The sequence below is a fragment of the Pinus tabuliformis genome, chromosome 2_1 (assembly GCF_031772625.1).
Source record: "Pinus tabuliformis cultivar Carrire ecotype Pingquan chromosome 2_1, CPIR1, whole genome shotgun sequence".
NCBI lineage: Eukaryota > Viridiplantae > Streptophyta > Pinopsida > Pinales > Pinaceae > Pinus > Pinus tabuliformis.
This window is the reverse complement of record NC_142299.1, coordinates 995,021,859-995,044,747: the sequence shown is the minus strand read 5'-3', so window position 1 is coordinate 995,044,747 and position 22,889 is coordinate 995,021,859. Positions and strand designations below refer to the sequence as shown.

The 22,889-nt window shown below is 39.7% G+C and overlaps 1 protein-coding gene across 3 annotated transcripts in view; it reads right to left on the bottom strand.

Annotated features, from left to right (window-relative positions):
• The window catches only part of LOC149203974 (endo-1,3;1,4-beta-D-glucanase-like), a 235,109-nt gene that overhangs the window by 193,508 nt on the left and 18,712 nt on the right, over positions 1-22,889 (bottom strand). Inside the window, exon 1 of one of the 3 annotated variants that reach the window (XM_089403646.1) lies at positions 6,705-6,741. The exons of the other annotated variants lie outside the window; for them this stretch is intronic. Within the exon in view, the coding sequence (XP_089259772.1) occupies positions 6,705-6,726 (22 nt within the window). The 5' untranslated portion in view covers positions 6,727-6,741. Of the gene's footprint in view, positions 1-6,704; positions 6,742-22,889 lie in introns of those variants that run through there. 3 annotated transcript variants of the gene reach the window in all.

Here is a 22,889-nt window from a genome sequence, read left to right as displayed (position 1 = left end):
GCTAAGAGGGAGTGTTGATTTTTGTAGCACCGGATGTGTTCTAGCCACAATTTTGTGGAGAGGCTAGAATACATGTATTCTCCAAAACCCATAAATCATTTCTGGAAATTCTACCTAGAGACTACTTAATTAAAAAAAAAAAAAAAAAATTAAATGATTCCCTAAGTCTAAACTTAAGAAATATGGTTAATTAAAGGGTATTAATTAAGTCATGGTGAGAATCTTCTAGAAGAAGACATGGATTGACTTCTAGTTAATCTTAGCCATCGATTATGTTTTAATCTTGGTCGTTGGTGCTCCAACAGAAGATTATAAGAAGAAGTTGATGGGTAGATGGAGAATACACCAGAGCAGATACTCAGTTGCTCAAGCAGATCAATTTTCTCAGTGGCTGAAGTTCGGCAAGAGAAAATCGAATCAGAGAGTGAGTTGCAGGTGCGAAAGAGAGGGCATTACCATAGTCAAAGAGTGCAGGACGAATCTGGAAGAGGCAGCATAGAGGAGGGACGCAGGTCAGTGCAGCAAAAGGGTTGACGCAGGGCCCACGCAGTCACTGCGCAGAGAGTGACGCAGAAGGGTCAACGAAAGAGGCAAGAGGTCCTCTTTGGGGTCAGAAAATTGCTGTGAAGTGTGAGAAAGTCACTAGTAAATTTCTCTTTGTGACTCTTCCTCGATTTTATCTTGTATAGAAATTATTGCTGAAGAATAATAAAAGAAACCCTCGTCTACTGCACCGGTTTTCCCACATTGGGTTTTTCCGGGTACGATTGTCCAAAAATAACTCACTCTGGTTATATGTGCTAGTATTTTCCTTGTATTTACTTTCCACATAAGTTTATTTGTGAAGGCTACAGTGTATGTATTTTGATATTTGCTATAGAAAACTGCAAATAATTTGTTTATGTAATTTAACAAATAGAGGAAATATTATCAGTTACTCCAGTAGATTCAGGATCACCAAATTTTCATAGTACGGTGATCATTGGAGGAGTTGATGGACTGTTAGGAGGCAATGTATTAATGCCTTAGTTTAGTCATATAAGTGGTTGTTAGAGGACTAATAAGAGGGAAGATTGTCAAGCCCTAGTTCAGTGGTTTGGGTTTTGCAAATCAGTGAAAATAGGTTTGTGGTGACAAGCCCTAGTTCAATAGATGCAAGGAGGCATATTGTTGATATGTGGGAAAATTGTTGAGCTCTAAGTTTTGTCACCTTTGGGGAAACAAGGAGATGGATAGTGGGCAGATCTGGAAGTCCCTAACAACAATGATGTTTGAGGAGCCATATCAGTGCTAGAGGGCAGCCTTGGTGAAGTCTCGATGAGCATACCTCTTGATGGAGCAAGAGGGTTGCTAGATAGCAGTTTGATGAGCCTATGTTCAGTCATCTTGGAACACCCAAGAGGGTTGATAGTGGCATATTGGACAGTTGGAGATGCAAGCTTTTTGAAGTTGCAAGGGTTGCAGTGATCAGCAAAAGAGGAGGCAAAGCACTTGCTAGATATGCTCAAGGTACGTGGACTGAAAGGAATGTAGTGTGCACCTGCAGCAAGTAGGTCAAGTGTACCTTGTTCAGGGAAAGATTGGTTGTCGTAGTTTTTGACACCAAGCCCTAGTTGTGTCTTGTATCAGGGTTGTCTGTGAGGGCCATGATCCATGGTACGGGAGCCCTACGTTTGTTGTATTATAGTTTGTAATATAACAAGTTTTGGATTAAAAATTGTCATGTGCACAAGATTGATTCACTGCTATAAGTTATTTTGTTGTGCAAAGTGCTTGTGTTGTGGCATTTGAGTGCGTTTGTGATCATGATCTTAGACTCAAACCTTATTCCTGAGTGTCGTGGAAAAATCAACATGGAATTAGAGTTACTTTGAAGTGCCATTGGAACAAAGTGTGTGTAGGAAGTAGTGTGAGCCACTGAAGGTTGTGTAGACTCGGAGGGAGACTAGCTTCAGAGGGAGACGCCCTATGGAAGTTTGAATCTTTAGGTTCTGACAAGATGAGGCAGAGACACTACCAAGATAGTGTGGTTCATTCTATAGGGTATGTTGCAGTGGCGAATGCCAGAGATTGAGTTAGTGTCGCCGATAATGATGGTTACTTTCATGAAGTGTAAGTACCTCCCTCGCTAAGAGGGAGTTTTGATTTGTGTAGCTTGGGAGGTACTCCCACAACCCTAGGGCACTGGGTTTGGGATAAGTTTGACCCACATGGGCTTTGTGGGCAAGCATACCCAAGCAATGGGGTTTTGGACCCAAGAAAGGGGTTTGATGCTGAGAAAGAATTTATTATTAATTCCTAAGGTCAAGAGGACAAAAACCTTAGATCTAGAGGGTTCCGAAGTGACTAAAGGAAAAAGTATTTAAAGAGGCCAAAGGGAGAAGCCTAATATATCAATGAGAGGATCCTCATCAGCATGGAGGCTAGAAATATGTAGCCCTAGGAGGAGTTGAGCTACATGGCCAAGTAGGGTTACAAGTAAGTCCTAGATCTGATCCAAGTGCAGCAATATCTCCTGAAGGCAAGCGAAGGAGTCTCAAGGTGAGCCGCATTGATAAGGGAGTGTCATGATGCATGTTTTCTAGCTCATGTGGAGGATTCCTTCTGCCCTAGCAGTCAAGATTCTCTGGTTGGTTTTCTCTGATCTGTGGGTAGGGACCGCAAGCCTACTTGGTGAAGAAAAGGAGGGTTGAAAGGCCTACGCATCTTGCTAAAGTAGGGTCGCATCCCATACGTCTTGCTGCCTATAGGATAGGGGTCATATGCCCTAATTCAGTGGACATAGTTGCAGGAGTAAGGTGTTGAAATAATTGGGGCAGCTACGGGACGAATTTCCACATAGGAACCCAAAGGCCCAAGAGAAGCACATCTTGCCCCAAAAGGAAAATTCAGTTGGTCAAAGGAAATTATTATTAATAGGTTTGGCTCTTCTCTTATTTAACGTGGCTCAAATCTACTTGGGCAAGCAATCTTCAAATTATGTGGAAATATATTTAAATGATAATTCAAATTTCAAATTTATATTTCCCTCTAAAAGTGACAAGTCGGCTCGCCCCAAAAGATGTGACATTTAACACATAGAAACAACTATAAATATGGGTCCATCTTCCTTCATTTTGGCTAATGGAATTCAATCTTGTTTTGGCATCCTTTTGTGGTTTATTATGGCATCTATCTACAGCCCATTGGAGGCATTCTCTGCGGCTCATATAAGGCATTCTCTATGGCCTACTGTGACCTTTCTCTGCGGCCTAACAGTGGTTATATTAGCGACCTATTGTAATCACTCTCTACAGCCTGATTAAGGAATCTACTGCGGCCTAATCTCCATCCATATGCAGTCTCTCTTTTGTGCTATTACATGTTGAAGTTTCTAATTTTACTTAGTTTAGAAACCCTTCATGCACTTTATCTGATTTATTCCTACCTACTTGTTATTTTTCCTTAACAAGTTATTTACAAAGTAAATACTGAAAATAAATACCAGTGCATGCTCAAGATATTACAGATCAACAACTAAAAGAAACAAGAGCAAACACACCACATGACACCATTATTTTTGGACCAATGTCCCTGGAAAAACCCAATGCGGGAAAACCGGTGCAGCTATCTGAGGGTTTTCTTATTAAGCAATATCAGAGTACAATCTAGGTGTCGAAACTGGCCTACCCAACAGAGAATTTCCTTAGCAGCTATACCTCACAGTTTGAGAGAAATCTCTTGGCTGAAACCAGGGAAAAATCCTTCCGGTAGTTCCTCAGAACAAAACTGCTCTGCAACACCAGCGTCTGCCCAATCTGGATTGCGTCAGCCTCTCCTAACCCAACGCTAGCCCTGCGCCAGCCTTCCTTGGCCTACGTCAGCCCTAGGAGCCCTGCGTCAGCTACGCTGACCCCTCTAGTGCTCTGCGCAGCACTTGGCTGCCTTTGTGTGGCCTTGCGTGAGCCCTTGCTGGCTTTGCGTCACTCTCCTTGGCTGATGCGTTGCTCTCCCGGCACACTCTCTGCCTTCTCTGTTACTCTGTACTCAATGCTCCTCAGCTGCTCTCCCGATCACTGATTCTACCTCTCTTAACAAACCCCGCTCTAGAGAATAGAATGATTGATCACTCTGGTGTGTTCTCCAAGTGACCCTCAAGCCTCCTCTTATACTTTTCCTGTTGACATCTCAACGGCCGAGATTAAGTCCCTAATCAACGAATAAGATTAGATCTAGCTTGATCCATGTATTTTGGACCATTCTAACACAGATTCATATTAATACACATTAATATTTTATTTTCCCTAAGTTTAGACTTAGGGACTCCATTAAAAATATTAATTATTTTAATATCTCTTCATCTGTTTAGAATCTGCCCAAACCCTTTCTGGGTATTGGAGATCTCATGTGCCCCAACCTCTCCACCAAATTTCGTGGCTAAAGCACATCCGATGCTACCCCAAATCAACACGCCCTCTTAGCGAGGACTCTGCTCTAGCAATACTCCTCAATGAGTATTACTCTGATCATCCAGCATCAGTACCTGAGCTGATTCTAGGCCTTCCTTCCCAACATCCTCTGCACTGCTGCCTCCTATACTGTTGCCCATGGTTCTGCCACTGCTGCATTTGTACGACAAGTCCATCTGCATCCGTGTTGTTGCTGGTCCTTTCTCCTAGCACTGCATCCGCACTGCACCTCCTCTCATCATGTTGCATCGTGCCACCCACTACTGCACTACAACTCAGTTACTGAGAAGTAAGTAACTAATCTCCCAACTGACCTCCCTGTTGGGCTAAAGACACCCACTGATGTTGAAACTCCCTTTGCCGCTGACAAGTGCTCCCTCTTTGACCTCTGCGTTGCTGCAACAACTCTCCTCCATCTCACACAGTTGCACACCTCTGTGTCGTCCTACACTAGTGCAACACTCCTGTGCCTCTCGCACTGCTGCAACCTGCTAGCCTCGCGCTGTCTCGGGACCCCTGTGTAACGACCTATCTATAATACAGAGAACACAAGAATAATAGCAGGCATACGATGCATGCATATGATAGCTACATATGCATGTGTCGCATGCACCTCACTAGTATTTATATACTAAATTTAAAATGTATAATGTAAAGATAATTATAAAATATAGATGTTAAAAATTAAGCTAAATCCTAAAAGGTGGTTATATAATTATATATATTTTAGATTATTAATAAAATTATATTTATAAATTAATAAAATGATTAAAAATATATATATATATATAATAAATTAATTAAAGGTAAGGTACTTAGTATAACCTTAGGATCTTTATATAAAAAAGAAGTATTTTATTTAATCATAAAAGAAAATATATTTATTACGTGACATGGATGGGTGTCACGAGGAGGCAAAGCGGTGGGCTGCTGGTGGAAGGGCAGTCACCACCAAGAAACAATATATAAACCTGAGAGAAGAATTTTGGAGGGACATCAGGAGGAAGAAGAAGGGAGGAGGAAGGGAATATTGAAGAAGGGAGGATATCTATAAACTGGAGTTACCAACAGAAGGAGCGCGGATTGTTCTAAGGTTTCCGGGCACGGGGGACAATCTGCTTCAACTGAGAAGCTTATTGGACTGAGTAGCGAGGTTCTGCTCAATTTGGCTGGGTGGTTTTGGTCTTTTGGTAACCGAAGCAGAGTAGCTTGAGGCATCATCTACCGTCGGGATATAGGTAGGTACTCTCATCAATTTTGTTAGTTACTTTGTACAATTTCAGGAAATTTATCACAAGCTCATGATGAAAAACCCTTTACTGTTTTTTCAATGGCTTTACAGCCCTTACGTTTGGTATCAGAGCCAGTTTTCAAACCCTTGGGATCTTACAGGCCCTAGAAGTAACTAATCCCTGTAGCTTTGCTTAAGCATCCACCGATTAAATTTAGGTTGCAGGCAAATTAGCTCCATATTGTAAGTCTGTTCATTCTCCTTGTCTGTAGATGATTTATAATGTTCATTAAAATTAGAACCCTCCAGGTATGCAACTGGAAAAATATGAGGTTGTTTTTCCTATAAATAAATATCGTTTGGGTTAATATTTGCAATCCAAGACTGAGGACACTGTTCAAATGATGCCCATAGGATTTTAGGAAAGGCAATATTGCGTTCTGACCCCAACCAGACTTTGAGAACAGAGTCAATTTAATCTTTCCAATCTGACTTTCTACTCAACTTGGAATGGTCCTCCAGGTACATAATATGTTTTTACTACTGTAATTGTTCTGAATGTAATCCTCGGATTTAAATTAAAAAAAAATGACGGGCATGCATATGTTAGGAAGGCATTGTGCCATATATAACAAATTGTAGTGAAAATCTAGAATAAATATACAGAAATAAATATAGAGCGTGTGTAACTATTGGCGATGGTTAGTGGCAGTTGAGGGAAAGTTTTGTCATTCCAGATAGTTGAAGTCTCTTTAAATAAGGGAGGGTGTAACAATCTCTGCTACAGCACACGCCCACAAGGCGACAAATCAACAGCCATGGCTACGAATAATGGTATTCGTATAAAAGCATAAGTGAGACACATGCAGCACAGAGCATACATACGGTCGAGGAGAAATGCATGGAAGCAATGAATGTACAGTGAGAAGGAGAAACGCAAGGGGATTGAATTGATGAGGATTATTTGGGGATGGCCATGGGAAATGAGCAAAAATAATGAAAGATTGGTGGGTACTATAGAGTACCGCTTTTCAATTCTTTCATCATATCGTTCGCGCGGCTAATCGAACTCGCCACATCTTACTGTCAGCTTACAGCAACAACCATGAGCATAGCGAGGACCAAATATAGCATTAATCGAACCCGTGACATCAAACATAGCGTTAATATTGTTAACCAAGAGATCAAGAATAAATAATAAAGCTTTTGGTGGGTACTTGGGGGTTGCCATTGTGTCATCAAGGCTCAGACCGTATCGACCTGTGGAGGGAAAGACGAGACGCACGTCGATTTACTTCTTTTGTCTAGTCCGTGGAACAAATATTCGTTGACGTGTGGCAGTGATGAGATAAAAAAATAAAATGTAGAGGAACGATGAGAAGTGCTTATCTTGATTTCAATATTAAATAGAATTATAATGAATGTGAATAAAAAAGATTTGGGTCGCTGGGATGGCTGACAGAGTCGGGAGTGATGCCCAAGAAACAGAAGGGCATAGAAGGGATGGGCGTGTCTTCGCTGTTAGAACTGAGGGCTCAGCTCTACAAAACCCAAGAGGAAGCCAAGCGCAACAAAGACGCCGCCCCTGACGTTAATTTGCACCACGCAAGGAAGAGGAATAATGCCCCTCACGATATCTTCTCCAACCAGAACTCCGGCGTTGAAGATCAAGCTATAAAAAAAAAATGTGCGATCTAGCGAGGACCGAATTATTTATTTTTAAAATTACCTTTCAATCCGCTGCTGTTACAGAGTTTCTTTAGGTCCTTCAATATGCCATCTGATTCACCGTTCTGATTTTCAAACCATTTTATTTATTTTAATTAGGCATACTTGGGCGCTTGGATGTCCAAAGATTTCCTTTGATTCCTAGAAACATTTTGGACATTCAGTTTATGCTTAGAGTTTTCCATGAGGCAATCCAAAATAGGGGCAAGCCACTTAAACTGTCCGCATTTTCAATCGTCTCAGATTTCCTTGCATTCCTAGAATTGTGTTCAGCTGAGTTGCTGCTGGAGCTTTCCATGAATCACTCCTACAGTTGGTTATAGCCCCTTTATCTTTATATAGCCAACGAACTATTCACGTACTCAAATTTAATCGGGCATTATAATGTGCAACCCACTTTCTGTTTGTGACGTGTGTGACGGGTTGCATTTTCAGCCGTCTGGTTAGCTATACTGCTTCTCTCTGCATGCCCATTCAGTGTTGCTCTGCTTTTAGGTAGCTACGTAACTTTCTTTTAAGTATTCTTTGCTACATCTGCATCTTTCTTTATTATCGTTATCTTAGAATTAGTAATTTTGCTGCTACCTGTTGTATTTTAATGTTACTGAACAAATATCAACAGCGAAAGCTGGTGTGAGGTGGCTTTGCAAGGTGTTGACATATGATATCTAATATAATGCACGAAAACCCCAATACTTACTATTTTAATAACTATGGTGACATATCTCTACTTTGTGATTTTGCTGCAAAGTAATGCACAGTCTTAAATACTATATTGGCATATCTGTATGCTGTGATTTTGATCCACAATAACTCGCTGGCTTACTAACCTGGGTTTTAACCAATGTTTTACAACTCGGACTCGGACTCGGCCGAGGATCGACTCGGACTCGGACTCGGACTCGGACTCGGTAATGACTCGGCCGGCTCGATTTCAATGACTCGGTCGTTGTAAAAAATACATTAAATATTTATTTTTTTTATAAAAAAACATAATTTTAAATATTTTAAACATAATTTTAAAGATTTTCATTCAAGTTTCCAAACACACAACATTATAATATACATGGAAGACAACATATGATCAAAGTAGGCTCATGAACCAATCCATTATATCAAAATGGTACGGTGTACCCAATGGCAATAGTAAAACTAAATACATAGTCAACTGTAGTCTGTCATACATGATCAAAGACTCAAGAGTCAAAACAAAATACAAATAACCAAGGAGGCTAGTAGCTACTGCCAGAGGAGCCAAGATCATCTCGACCAATCTCTGGATCATCATCATCAGAGTCAGACAAGGGGCCCCATGGCTCCTCCTCATCATCATCGTCTCCAACTGCAACTGTAGAAGTGGTGCCAGTACCACTAGGCTGTGCAGCAGATGCAAGCTGAGATAGAGTACAAATGCGGCTGCGCTTCTGTCGTGGCTGAGCAGAGGAAGGCGAAGCACCTACAACTGGAGTCCTACTAGCTGGCTGTGAGACTGAGGCTGGTGGATCGGGATCTGCATTCAACTGAACAGGCTGCAGTGGATGTTCAACATCAAGTTGATCAATCTCAAGATCCTCATCAGGATCAAACTCTGGTAGACGACTCTCCACTACCCAATCTGATGTTGGATCAATGTCTTCCAACACAATGGGATCTGAATCAGGTCTTTTGTTCAGCAATTGGTTCCGTCTGAGCCGAAGGTTGTATTGGACAAAAACTAGATCATTCAACCGTTTTTGCTCCAAACGGTTTCTCTTCTTTGTGTGAATCCTCTCAAAGACAGACCAATTGCGCTCACACCCAGATGCACTGCAAGTTTGACTCAAAATACGAATTGCAAACCTTTGCAATTCAGGGCACTGGCCACCAAAGGCCTCCCACCATTGTGCTGCAAAAAACATAGGAGTGTAATGAATTATGAGTTAGATGAAGGCTGAAGCTCAACAAAATTACAAATTATATCTAACTTTCAAATTATAAATGATTTAACAAACTTTAATAAAAAAAGTAAAACCATTAAGAAATTGAAAATTGAAATTTTTGTTTACCTGGCTCATCTGCTTCTCTTGCAATCTTTGCTAGGTTCTTCCCAAAGGTACCTGTTGCATTGCTGAAGGATGTGACCTGCTGATGTATCAGCAGCTGATCAGACTCCGATGGGACCATGCGCTCAATGCAATCAACCAGTCCATCTCTGACCTCCCCCCTCAAAGCTCCTGACTCCTTAGCTTTATAATGATACCGTGGGTTCAAAAAATACCCAGCTGCATGTATAGGGCGATGGAGTTGATTGTTCCATCTTTCATCAATGATTGCCCAAATGGGCCCATACTTTGCCACTCTATCCTTGTATGCTGTCTTTATTTGCTCCTTTGCTTGATCCATAGCCTCATAAATGAAGCCCATAGCCAACCTTTCCCCATCCACCAACCGCAACACCTTAACTAGTGGCTCAGCAAGCTTCACAATCTCTGCTGCCTTTCTCCAAAAAGTTTCATCATGGACTTTCCTTTTCAATTCTCTGCCTTCTGGTTTGTTAGACCAACTACTTTGATTCCAATCATCACTGGAAAACATCTTTTGCAAGTTTCTATGTTGGGAAAGCATAGATTGCAATGTCAAAAAATGTGTAGCAAATCTAGTGATGGCAGGCCTAATAATATCCTTGCCTCCAGTGTGTTTCCTCATGAGACTCAAAACCAGTGTATGATTGTAGATAAATTTTGTTATGCTTTTGGCATTATCTACAGTGTTTCTGACCCAATCTAATTTTCCAATATCCTCAAGCATGAGGTCTATGCAATGTGCAGCGCATGGGGTCCAAAAGATGGTCTTGTGTTTTTCCTCTAACAGTCTACCAGCAAGAACATAGTTAGAGGCATTGTCTGTGATGATTTGAACAACATTAGCCACCCCCACATCCTGAATAACCTCATCCAATAGCTGAAACAACAAGTGGCCATCTTTTACCTTATCAGATGCATCAACTGATTTTAAAAACATGGTTCCCTGTGGGCAGAAGACAAGAAAGTTTATGATGGTACGGTTTCTTTGATCAGTCCATCCATCTGACATGATGGTACACCCTGTTCTTGCCCATGATTCCTTGAAATCTTGCAAATACTCATTAATTGATTTAATTTCTTTCTGCAAACGAAACCCCCTTAGCTCTTGCATAGTAGGGCCTTTGAAGCCTTTTCCAGCAGCATGTATGGCCTCAAACATAGGCTCATAATATGGTGAACGAGCAGCATTAAAGGGGATATCAGCATCATACCACCATCTAGCTATGTAGTCACAAGCAGTCTCCCTCAATTCTTTCTTCCAATGGTCATCTAAAGTGGGCTGAGCAAGACCTTTACTAACTTCAGGACCATGTGCATCTGATGGAGAGGAGCCTGAGTGAGTGAAAAAACTTTTGATAGTCCCATCACCCTTCATTCTACCCTTTCCCTTATCTTGAACAGAAGCAAAAGAGGGAGGAACATAACGGAAAGGGTTTGATGCATCAGTTTGAGGGATAGAGGAAGAACCCTCAAACTCATAGTGGGGGTTGGCAGCGATCATTCTTTGTATCTCCCTCTTCCTCCCAATTTCAGCCTGTATCTCTTTTTGCCTAGTCTTTTCTGCATTAAATTTTTCAAAGCTTTCCAACAAATTCTTTCTAATCTCCCCAATTTCCTCAGATTTACATGCAGTAATATTGCCTTTAATCCCTGCCAAGTGTTGTTTCAGCCTATTAATCCCCCTAGGACCTGACTTAATTTTCCTATGGCAAAACTTGCAACACATCTCATCATCAACCATTTCAACATATGCCCAAGCAGGATCTTTTGCTCTAGGTGCCATTTTTTGACTAGGAAAACAATCTGAAAATGAAAAAAAAAAAAAAAAAAAATTGATTCAATGTTCATTTATTTGACTAAAAACACTCTCTAAGCTATCTTGATATGCACCTAAAATTTACTAAGTAAAAACAGATTTATAGAGGTGGAAAAAAATACCTCCAGGCACAAACTGCCTCCTCAAGCTTGCTCCAAAAATCAGCTCCTCAATGCTGCTCCAAATGGCTGCCCAAGAAGCTCCTCACTCCAGCTACAATGCTCCTCCAAGACTCCTCACTGCTGCTCCAAAACAAGCTCAAGAACTGCTCACTAACTCTCAAAGAAGACTCTCACTCAAATGCATAAGACTGCTGTGAGTGAAATAAGAGCATTTGGCTGTCTTAAATAGAGTTTGGGAGGGGGAAATGGACCCCAAAAGCATTTAACAAATTACAATAACCATTTAGAATCCACAAACCCTAACTAACTTTACCAAAGATCAGCAAAAAATTTATTTTTTTTTTTAAAAAACACTGCCCAGCCGTCTTGCTATGACTCGGCCGAGTCAATACGGACCCAGCCGGGTTGACCGAGTCATAGCTGACTCGGTCAGCCGAGCCGGGTCAAGGGCTGGGTCAATAAGTTTGGCATTGAAACGGTCAGAAACGGCCGTTTCCGTTTCGGTTCGGCCGTTTCGTAAAACAATGGTTTTAACCTGGGTTTTAATGTAATAAAAAGGTGCTCAACTCACTGACTGAGCAGGTTACACTGTTTTACTAAGCAGGTTGAGGATAGCCACAGCCTTTAACTTGTGTCTATGTGAAGATTGTATGGTTGTAAAATTTAAAAAAAAAATGATTTGAAGGGACATAAACTCCTTTTAGTAAAATTATCTAGGACATTATTTTAAATATTTACTTTATTATTAAAGCATTTAAGTGAAGATATTTTAGTCATTACAATTTTAAAGTATAAGACAATTGTTATAACATCAAAGCTATAGTGGTGATATAGAGGTGTTATTTGTCACTTTATTAGTTTTAAAGGTATTTATATACCTTTAGAATAATTGATTTGAATGAAGAATTATCCTATGTACTGAGGCTGTAATCAATTTGATACATGGTAAATTCTAATCATACAAAGTTCAAAGTAAAAAGTGGGATTTCAGTGTGTCTGAGAGTAACCTCAATTTAAGCCAATTTTGTTCGAATTGCACATGTTCAATAATGTCATTTTTTATGAGGCATTTCAAGTTAGCATCGAACAGCCCCTTAAGTAGAGTCTGGGCTTTTGTACCCTTTAAGAATGTCCAATCTAGAAAACTGCATGTCTTTCTATGAAGGGCTAGAACAAAATCCTTTTCTTAAGGGATGCATGTTTGAATAAATTGTAAACTTTAAACCTAAAATTATGTGTAAAAGTAGTACTTGAAAAATTCATTATATCAATATCACAACTTTAAAAAATAGAATATCTATTTTTACTTAAGCATAACATTTGGTGCAGAATGGCACTTCGTTTAACATTAAAAGAAACCAGAAGTCTTCTTCAACCAAATTTATCAATATTTGGTTCAAAACAAATCACTGTAAAAATAATCACTGTTACTGAGATACAGCTTAATGTAAATATGAAAGAATCCAAAATCATCATCATCAACCAATTGTGCCATTATAAGAGCCAGATGGCAGATTGTTGGATCCACTTATTCAAAATAACTCATTTTCTTGTGAATGCAGTTATCCGCATTTCTTAAAGCATCTTGATAGGTCTTTGAAAAGTATTCTAATAACACAGAACTTGGAAATTCTAATCTGCTCATTATTTAATGGATTTCTGTCCAAAGACAAGATAAACTATAAAATTTAAATTGACTAATGTTAATTAACAGTGTAAACTGGACTTGATTAACATGATACTTTTCACAAAAAAAAATTATTATTATTAAAGATTTAATATCCAACAAAGAGATGAAGGACAACACCCTAGGAAGCTTTAACTAAAAGCATTGATCTTTGAGAGTCAAAATTTAGTTCAGAGTAAAATTCAAGGGGAAAAGGTAAAATTGATGATTAATATTAAGCAACCGATGATAGTATAAACTGACCAAATGTGGTAATCCATTGTAAGCCAGTTAAAATTCATGTGCTATTTTTATGACAAGAGCAAATTTCATTTTAGATTGTAAAAGATTGATAGATGATTTAGTTTAATTACCACATCTTGGAACCCACCCATGGCAAGTCCCAAGCAGAGCCTCAAATATGTAGTGACATGTTAAATTCATGTAATAGAAGACCTCAACTAAGAGTTACGTCCCGTCTACTGCAAAAAGTGAGTAAATTAGAACATGCGAATGAACTGATTTGACACTGTGGAAGATATATTGAGGCATGTTTGATTACTTCTAAGTTCTAAATGATTTGTTTCCAGCTTCAGCCAACTTGCTTGTGGTTAATTTTGAATAAATTGGACAACCTTCTCAAAACTCTCCTCTGTTTTAAATTAATGCATCAATTACTTCAGGACACCTGCAACAATTGAAGTTGTTCTGATCTAAATTGGCAAACTAAATTCATCTTAACAATCCGATACAACTCAGTCACAAGTAATCCTGAGCTAACAATAGGATTTTTTATATGTATTTATGATATGAAAGAAAGTAGTGTGCAAACAATGCCAAACTATTCAAACAATGCGACCCACAGAATGACACAGCCAAAATGCCTTACTACATCCTTAAATTCTAGCAATCAGATCATCGAATTGGTAGAGACAAACCATCAACCTGTCAAAGAGCTTCCTAGATCCTATAAAGGAACGCAAAATGGCACAGCCTAATGATTGTAATTTCAAAGTGAAAAAAGAAGCAATGTAATGACTGAAGTTAAGATTCAACTAGATGGACAAATATTTTTGTAAAACTCTATGTGATTAATTATATAGTTTCCTAATAATATGTTATAACATAATTATGCATATCCTAGATTTTATATATATATTCTAATTTGACACCTCAAATATTGTGGTTCCTGTCTTCTTTCAATGTTATTATTTGTTCACTACTTCCTCTAAATCTAGGTCTTGTAGAATATTCAAAACTTGGATTCCAATTGTTACAAGACTTGCCAAACAACATCCTTGGACTTCCACAACTAACAGCTATACCTATGTTTAGCAATAAACATGTAGGAATGAAAGCATATACCATAGATATAAGATCAGTTTCAAAACTATGTTATGGGTTGTTAGAGCTGATACTAAAAGATTTAAATTCGAAAGGATATCTTGAAAGAGTGTCAATGTATATCTTATTACTGTCTACATGGCTCTGTAAGTGAAATCAAACTCTTGTTTCTTGATTTTCTATAATAAAAAAAAAAAAGCTTAATTAAAAGGCATTGGTATTGTATTTAATTGGAGTGCAGAGTTAATGTTGCTTAGACCAAGTTGTGCAAATTTCAATCTGCAAAGTTCTATTGGATGATTTGCAATAGCGACACCATTACTACTACACACATTATTGATTGGAGTATATTTTGCAGAATGGTGCTATCCCTATCACATGAAAAATATTGTTTGTGACTAATAATATTTTGTATCATTTTCAGCTGCTTTTGATATTTTGCGGATTTAACTTGAAGGAAAGTAATGAGATTGTATGATTATAAACGGCCGCAGAGACAGTTGAGTGAATTTACAAATCCTTCACAATAAACGCTGAATGAAACACGAAATATAAGTTGAAATGTTCAATAATGCAGAGCACTTTCTAGTGGCGCTATGGTATAGGAGTTATTATAAAATGGAATGGTTGATTCTAGAAGGCTAGGATTATGTAGTTATATACCCCGTTAATAAAATTACTATTGAACCTGAAACACTGCTAATATCATGTAAATAATTACATCGACAATTCAAAAATAAAAAAATAAAAATCTGTTGTCCGCATTTACTTTGGATACTTAGAAATTGACAAATGATGTGGATATCAAAAGCTTCATTGGGAAACCATCCACAGCTATAAAGAATGCTGAAATGTATCATTTACTTGAGATATTAGCAAGGGAACAGCTGGATGGAAGGAATTGCTGATTAAGATTCCTCATTACTCAAGAGTTTAGGCAATGTATTACTATATCTAAAATTGTGTCCCAACAACACTAGGGCACTGAAAAGGTTACTTAAGGTTTGAAAAATAGGGTTAAAGTACTATAGAAATGATACATCAAACAAGTTGTTCAGGACGAGCCTAGCACTGAAATCAAGAAAAGACAAAAATGGTTGATTTAGACTCTTCTAATCTGAAAATTAATAGAACTATATAGAAATTAAAATTTGCATGAGGGGAGGTGTTTCTTATTATATTATATTTCATGGAGAGGAAGGAAAGAATAAAGGATGATATTGTGTCTCTAAACTCTTTGATCAAGCATTCAAGGAATCTTAAATTTCATGAACAGGAAATGGCCGAGCTAGTGTGCAAGACACAGTTATCTACATGGGCAGCACATAAATTAAAGCAAGAGTAGTACTCTGAGTTGGATAATTCTAGTGATTTTAATTCAATATGTGGTAGTTGGAGAGATGAAGATAGTGCTCCTGACATTTCTGGGAAGAGCAGGTTATTGTCTCCTGTTAACATTCATAGAATTGAGATTTTACAAAATAGTATTTTGGGGAAAGAATTTCAGAATCTACATTCTGATGCTGGAGAATCTCTCAGCCCTTCTGTAGAAACAGTGAGAGAAGACATTAATGATTCGTCAGTGTATGAAAGCAACACTTTGGCAGATGAAGAAACACACTTGAGAGGTTTCCTTAAAAGAACACTTCCAATTAAACTAAGTGGCGAATTAATTCATAAATATGTAGAATTTAACATTAGGAGAGAATAATTGAATTCACAGGTAAAAGTTGAATTCAGATTCTTCAAAAGATTCCCATATCTTGAATAAAGGATAAAGATTCGGACTTAATGGATAATTTGTTTGAAATATAAAATGGTATTGACATAGTAATGCAATCGGTTCCAATTAGAAGGTTATGTGCCTTATCTTCTGTTGTGGTAAAGTCTGAGAGCATTGACTTGATGAAAATGATGGGAAGGTGTCAATTTTGAAGAACTTTAAATCATGTTTTGTATATATTTGCTTTACTTTAAATTAGAGACTCAGAACCATTTTGAAATGATCATATATAAACATGAATTTTTATGACATAATATCTGTTTAATTCCGCTGATACATGGATACCAAGACGGAATATGTTATTGATCTTACTAAATTATAGTTATCAAAGAAAAGTTTAAAATATTTGAGTAATTTTGCTTTTGATGGGAATTAAGATATTATAATTTTGTTTCATTTATACATATCAATATGATTGATGAGATAGAAATCAAAGAATGATTACATTTTAATATGAAAGTTAATGACATGAATAGAATATGGCAAAGTATGTTATATTGTAGTTGACATGTGTGAATTATACATAAGCTATTTGTTTTTGAATATGTTAATGCACATTTTATAAATGCATGGACAAGTGTTTATGATTGCAAATAATATCTGTTACCAAAATGACCATGTGATGACAGAAACCTTAAAACAATTAAGGCTCAAAGAGATTTCATGATAGGGTATTAACCCTAATTCTACTGGGAGGGGTGGAGGTGTTGCCCATCGTTTATCCTCCAAACCCTGGAGTCATGGGAGGACTGTGCGAATCACGCTCCCCTAGACGTGTGATGATGACTGCCAGATGCCTACTGGGAATCAGGTCGGTATAGCCGACGCTGTCATCCTTAAAGTTTATAAATGGTTAGGTCAGTATAACTGACGCCATGGCATACTCCAGTAGAGGATGGATAGGATAGGGTGGAAGAGATTAGGAAGGACAGGATGATTTTGTAATAGCTTGGGGACCTGATTGAGGTAAGGCATGTTCATTAAAGTTATAAACTTAGAAGTATTCAAAACACCAATTTTATAGTGTCTTCACATTAAATAATGCTTTAACCTCGATACACAATCCCAAGAAGAATGTACTAATTGCTATCATAAGTAATCATATAAAATAAAAAATTCTAACTTTGGGACGAAAATTCTAACTTTGGGACGAAGTTTTCTGAAGGGGGAGTGTACGTAACGACCTATCTATAATACAGAGAACATAAGAATAATAGCAGGCATACGATACATGCATATGATAGCTACATATGCATGTATCACATTGTAATATTCCTAACCCAAAATATTCCTCAAACCCTAACAAAAACTCCAACCAAATATATGCAAATGATATAATAACCCAAAAGTGATAAAATAACAGTGGAACAGCATATAATAATGTAAACCGGAAATATAAGCAGATGCACAAGAAATGCAACGAGAAATGCTAAGCCATTTTCTTATACTGAGCCATAAAATAAGTACAAGAGGTGATCAAACATATGGCACCTGGACTTGCACAAGGCAAGTGAAGAAAAGCTCTCAGAATAGCAAGAAATGGCCTCTCTGGGTGGATGCTGCTGGAGTATTGTTGTGCTGCTGCTGCTACTAGGAAACAAATAATGACTTGGGGCTACTCCCCTCCTCTGAAAATGTTGAAACTCTGGAATCGGGCTCTACTCAAGAAACCCAGAAAGCTCTCTTGGAATAGCCGACCCCCAAGAATCGCCCCCTTGGGATTTTGCGCAGTTCCTCAGTGCTCTGTGCTGCCACTGAAGGAAACCCCTCTAAACTCTGCCTGAAACTCTGCCAAAATCCTCCACTAGGCAAGGGTTGGTCCCCTGCTCAAACACCAAGCATGAATCCTCCTGCAAAAACCTCAATCCAACACCGCTGCCAGAAAGAACTGCGTCCCTCTCCCAGTGCTGCGTAGTCCTCCAAAACGCTGTTGAAACTGCTGCTGGAATGCTAATAAAACTACTGCTGAAATGCCAAAGGAAATACCTTGCCCAAGCAGGAACTCGAATCCCCCGGGGCTAAGGGTGAGATCTCCGAACGGAGATACTCAATGCACTAAACAGTGCTGCAGACTAGCTAAACAGCCAGCGTGCTTAGAAGTCTAAACGACTAACTCAAAATGCACATAACTAAATGCTCCAAAATGAGGGGGGCTCCTCTTTATTTTATAGCCTCTGCCTCTCACAATCCCTAGGCTCACCTCCTCCTGCGTGCTTCTCCTCTTGCCACATGTTCCTCCCTCCTGCGCAGTCCCTCCATGTGTCTGCGTGGGCTCCATTTCTGCGTCCCCCTTTGGCCCCCTTGGCTCCCCTTTAAGTCACAACGTTGTGCTACCTAGGAAGTGACTTTTTATTCTAAAGTGAGTTATGTCCCCCTTCCTCACTTTTTATTACAAATAACTATAGTAGGCAAAAATTGAACAAAATCGAATATTCCAATTAGCCATAGCTAATTAGGAATATTACACACACGCACCGCACTAGTATTTATATATAAATTTAAAATGTATAACGTAAACATAACTATAAAAGATAGATGTTAAAAATTAAGCTAAATCTTAAAAGGTGGTTATATAATTATATATATATTAGATTATTAATAAAATTATATTTATAAATTAATAAAATGATTAAAAATATATATATATATATATATATAATAAATTAATTAAAGGTAAGGTACTTAGTATAACCTTAGGATCTTTATATAAAAAAGAAGTATTTTATTTAATCATAAAAGAAAATATATTTATTACGTGACATGTATAGGTGTCACAAGGAGGCAAAGCGGTGGGCTGCTGGTGGAAGGGTAGCCACCGCCAAGAAACAACATATAAACCTCAGAGAAGAATTTTGGAGGGACATCGGGAGGAAGAAGAAGGGAGGAGGAAGGGAATATTGAAGAAGGGAGGATATCTATAAACTGGAGTTACCAACAGAAGGAGCGCAAATTGTCCTGAGGTTTCTAGGCACGGGGGGCAGTCTGCTTCAACTGAGAAGCTTACTGGACTGAGTAGCAAGGTTCTGCTTAGTTTGGCTGGGTGGTTTCAATCTTTTGGTAACCGAAGCAAAGTAGCTTGAGGCATCATCAACCGCAGGGATACAGGTAGGTACTCTCATCAATTCTGTTAGTTACTTTGTAAAATTTCAGGAAATTTATCACAGGCTCATGATGAAAAACCCTTTACTGTTTTTTCAATGGCTTTACGGCCCTTACATCCTGCACTGTAGCTCTCTCTGTCGCTCCATCTGCATCCGTCTCTACCCACCCAACCAGTCTTGCTACTCCTCGTCGAGGCTCCCATAGCAAGGTCTAATCCAAGAGGCTGGATACCTCAAGGATCTTGCCCCTCATCCCCTATAGTCCACCTAACTACAGCTCGATGTCTCCCCCCTTCCGCACAAGTGGTGCGTGTGCACTCATGGCACAGTCATTGTCTGTCAAAACTTCCTTCTCTGCCCGTGTTGGCGCTGCCTTAGTCTCGGAAGACTCTCCCTTACTCTTCTTCCTTGGGCACTAGGTCGCATAATGACCCATCTCCCCACAGTGGAAGCACTTGATCTTGGAGAGATCTTTCTTCTTCCGCTTCTCCTTCTTTCCCTCAGATGCTAGGGCCACATCCTCCTCCTCCTGCTGAACTTTGATCCCTTTTTTGTTGCTACCTGTCTTCGACTGTCGTCTGATCTCTTCCTGGCGAAGAGCTGCCCACATCTCGTCCCAAGGTAGGAGAGTCCCTTTGCCCAGGATACTCTAGACAAACACTTCCCAATATTCTGAGACAACATTTAAGGTTGTCCTCACCATAAGCTCTTGATCCGGTGTCGCTCCTATAGCAGTCAACTGGTCTCGGATCTCATTCAGTCCTCCGAGGAAGGTGTCAATCGATTGACCCTTCTTCATCTGATATGACCTCATCTGGTTCTCGAGCAGCATTCTTCTCTGCACAGAAGTATGCTGGTACAGGTTCTTGAGAGCCTCCCACATCTCAATTGTCGTTTCCTTCTCGGCTATATGTGGTACCACATGATCCTTGACCCCGTCAAGGATAATGCACTTGGCCCTCGCCATCGCCTCTTTGTACTTGTCATTATCATTTGGGTTGACAAGGATAGCTATCGTCTTCAATGCGAAGTTCTTGACACAATTCCTGTCAAGCACTGATAAGATTTTGGCCTTCCAGACTGCGAAGTTCGATGCTCCGTCCAGTCTATCCTGGTCCCTTACCCCGTGTAGTGCCATGACGCTCCTCTACTTCCCTCCTGGAATTTCTCTATTCGACTCCTCTGAGTCTCTACTTCCTGTCTAGAAGTTCTCTTTTGGACTCCCTCTGAGTCCTGATTTTCCTCCTGGAAATCCGTCTGCTGCTTGTCGAGATGCCCCCTACTCTGATCGTCTTGTGCAACTGCACTGCTGATCCAGGTTCCTCGACTAGAAACCCTCAGTAACAACTCCTCTGGCCCTGCTCTGTCAGGTACTGTTCAGACTACAATGCCTCACCAGCTCCACTCTGGAATATTTCTGCAGCCTTATAGACTCCAGCAACTGCCTCTCTGTGAACTGTGTCAACCCCTCTCTGCCTCACGCTGGCTCTGCGTCACCCCAAATGGGTCTGTGTCAGCCCTGGGATGCCCTGCATCAGCCCTCTGGCCCTCTGCGTCAGCAACACTGGCCTCTCTAAGGCTCTGCGCACTCCCAGCTTCTTCTGCGTGGCTTTGGTTGGCTCTGCGTCACACTTCTTGGCTTCTGCGCTCCTAGAAACAACTTCTCTCACCTCGGTACAGCTATTTTCTATTGTTATTGCTCCTCTCGGCTGATGTATTTTAGTCCTCCTGTGATCTGCAATTATGCTCTGCTATGTTGAAGTTTCTAATTTTACTTAGTTTAGAAACCCTGCATGCACTTTATCTGATTTATTCCTACCTACTTGTTATTTTTCCTTAACAAGTTATTTACAAAGTAAATACTAAAAATAAATACCAGTGCATGCTCAACATATTACAGATCAACAACTAAAAGAAACAAGAACAAACACACCACATGACACCATTATTTTTGGACCAATGTCCCCAGAAAAACCCAATGCCGGAAAACCGGTACAACTATATAAGGGTTTTCTTATTAAGCAATATCAGAGTACAATCTAAGTGCCAAAACTGGCCTACCCAACATAGAATTTCCTTAGCAGCTATACCTCACAGTTTGAGAGGAATCTCCTCGCTAAAACCCCAAAAAAATCCTTCTAGCAGTTCCTCAGCACAAAACTGCTCTACAACCCTAACGTTTGCCCGATCTGGACTGCGTCAGCCTCTCCTATCCCAGCGTTGGCCCTGCGTCAGCCTTCCTTGGCCTGCGTCGACCCCAGGAGGCCCTGCATCAGCTCTAGGAGCCTCTGTGTCAGCTACGCTGGCCCCTCTAGTGCTCTGCGCAGCACTTGGCTCCTCTGGCCCTGCGTGAGCCCTTGCTGGCTTTGCGTCACTCTCCTTGGCTGTTGCACTACTCTCCTGACACACTCTCTGCCTTCTCTGTTTCTCTGTACTCAATGCCCCTCAGCTGCTCTCCCAATCACTAATTCTACCTCTCTTAGCAAAACCCACTCTAGAGAATAGAATGACTGATCACTCTGATGTGTTCTCCAAGTGACCCTCAAGCTTCCTCTCATACTTTTCCTATTGACATCTCAATGGCCGAGATTAAGTCCCTAATCAACGGCTAAGATTAGATCTGGTTTGATCCATATATTTTGGACCATTCTAACACAGATTCATATTAATACAGATTAATATTTTATTTTCCCTAAGTTTAGACTTAGGACTCCATTAAAAATATTAATTATTTTAATATCTCCTCATCTGTTTAGAATCTGCCCAAACCCTTTCTGGGTATTGGAGATCTCATGTGCCCTAACCTCTCCACCAAATTTCATGGCTAGAGCACATCCGATGCTACCCCAAATCAACATTGCAGTCTCTCATAGAGGCATTTTTGAGTGGCCTACTTAAGCACTTGTGTGGCCTTCTTTGAGGCATCATTTGCAGCGCTTCTCTATGATTATCCATGGTCTACTTCCGTAAATTTATACAACCTTTCTTTTGCATGACTACGGCTTAATCTCAGACTTAAGGAGGACTTCTTTTGTGGTTCGCATGTGTCTTATATATGAATCTCTTGTGGTCTAACTCTGTGGTAATATTTGCAGCCTTCTTATGGTAATATTTGCGGTGTATCTTTATTATAGTATGTGGCCCTTTTCCTTGTAATGTTTGCACTCTATCTCTTGGATTATATGTAGTTTTCTCTCAATGTTTGGGCAGCGATTCACATAATGTTTGGGCAGTGATTCCTATGAATTTTTGGGCAGTATTTTGATAACAATGTTTGGTTAGTATCTTTGGCACTTATTATAGTCATGAATGGTCATGACACTGGTGTTCTCTTAACAGTGTTGTATGGTTATGATGCTATGTTGCAGGAAATGCTAGTCCCAAGGGCGTTTCCAGGCTGAAACGAAACCGAAACGTGAAAACGTGTTTGGTACGGCATGGAAACGCGTTTCAGGCTATACTTGCATGTTTGAAGTGGGGGAAACGTGGCCCAGTACGCCCTAAAATGCATTTCCAGGTTGTACGGCCGCATTTACACCTTTAAGTTGTGATTTTTCCGCTTTTTTTGTTTTTTTTGTTTTTATTAT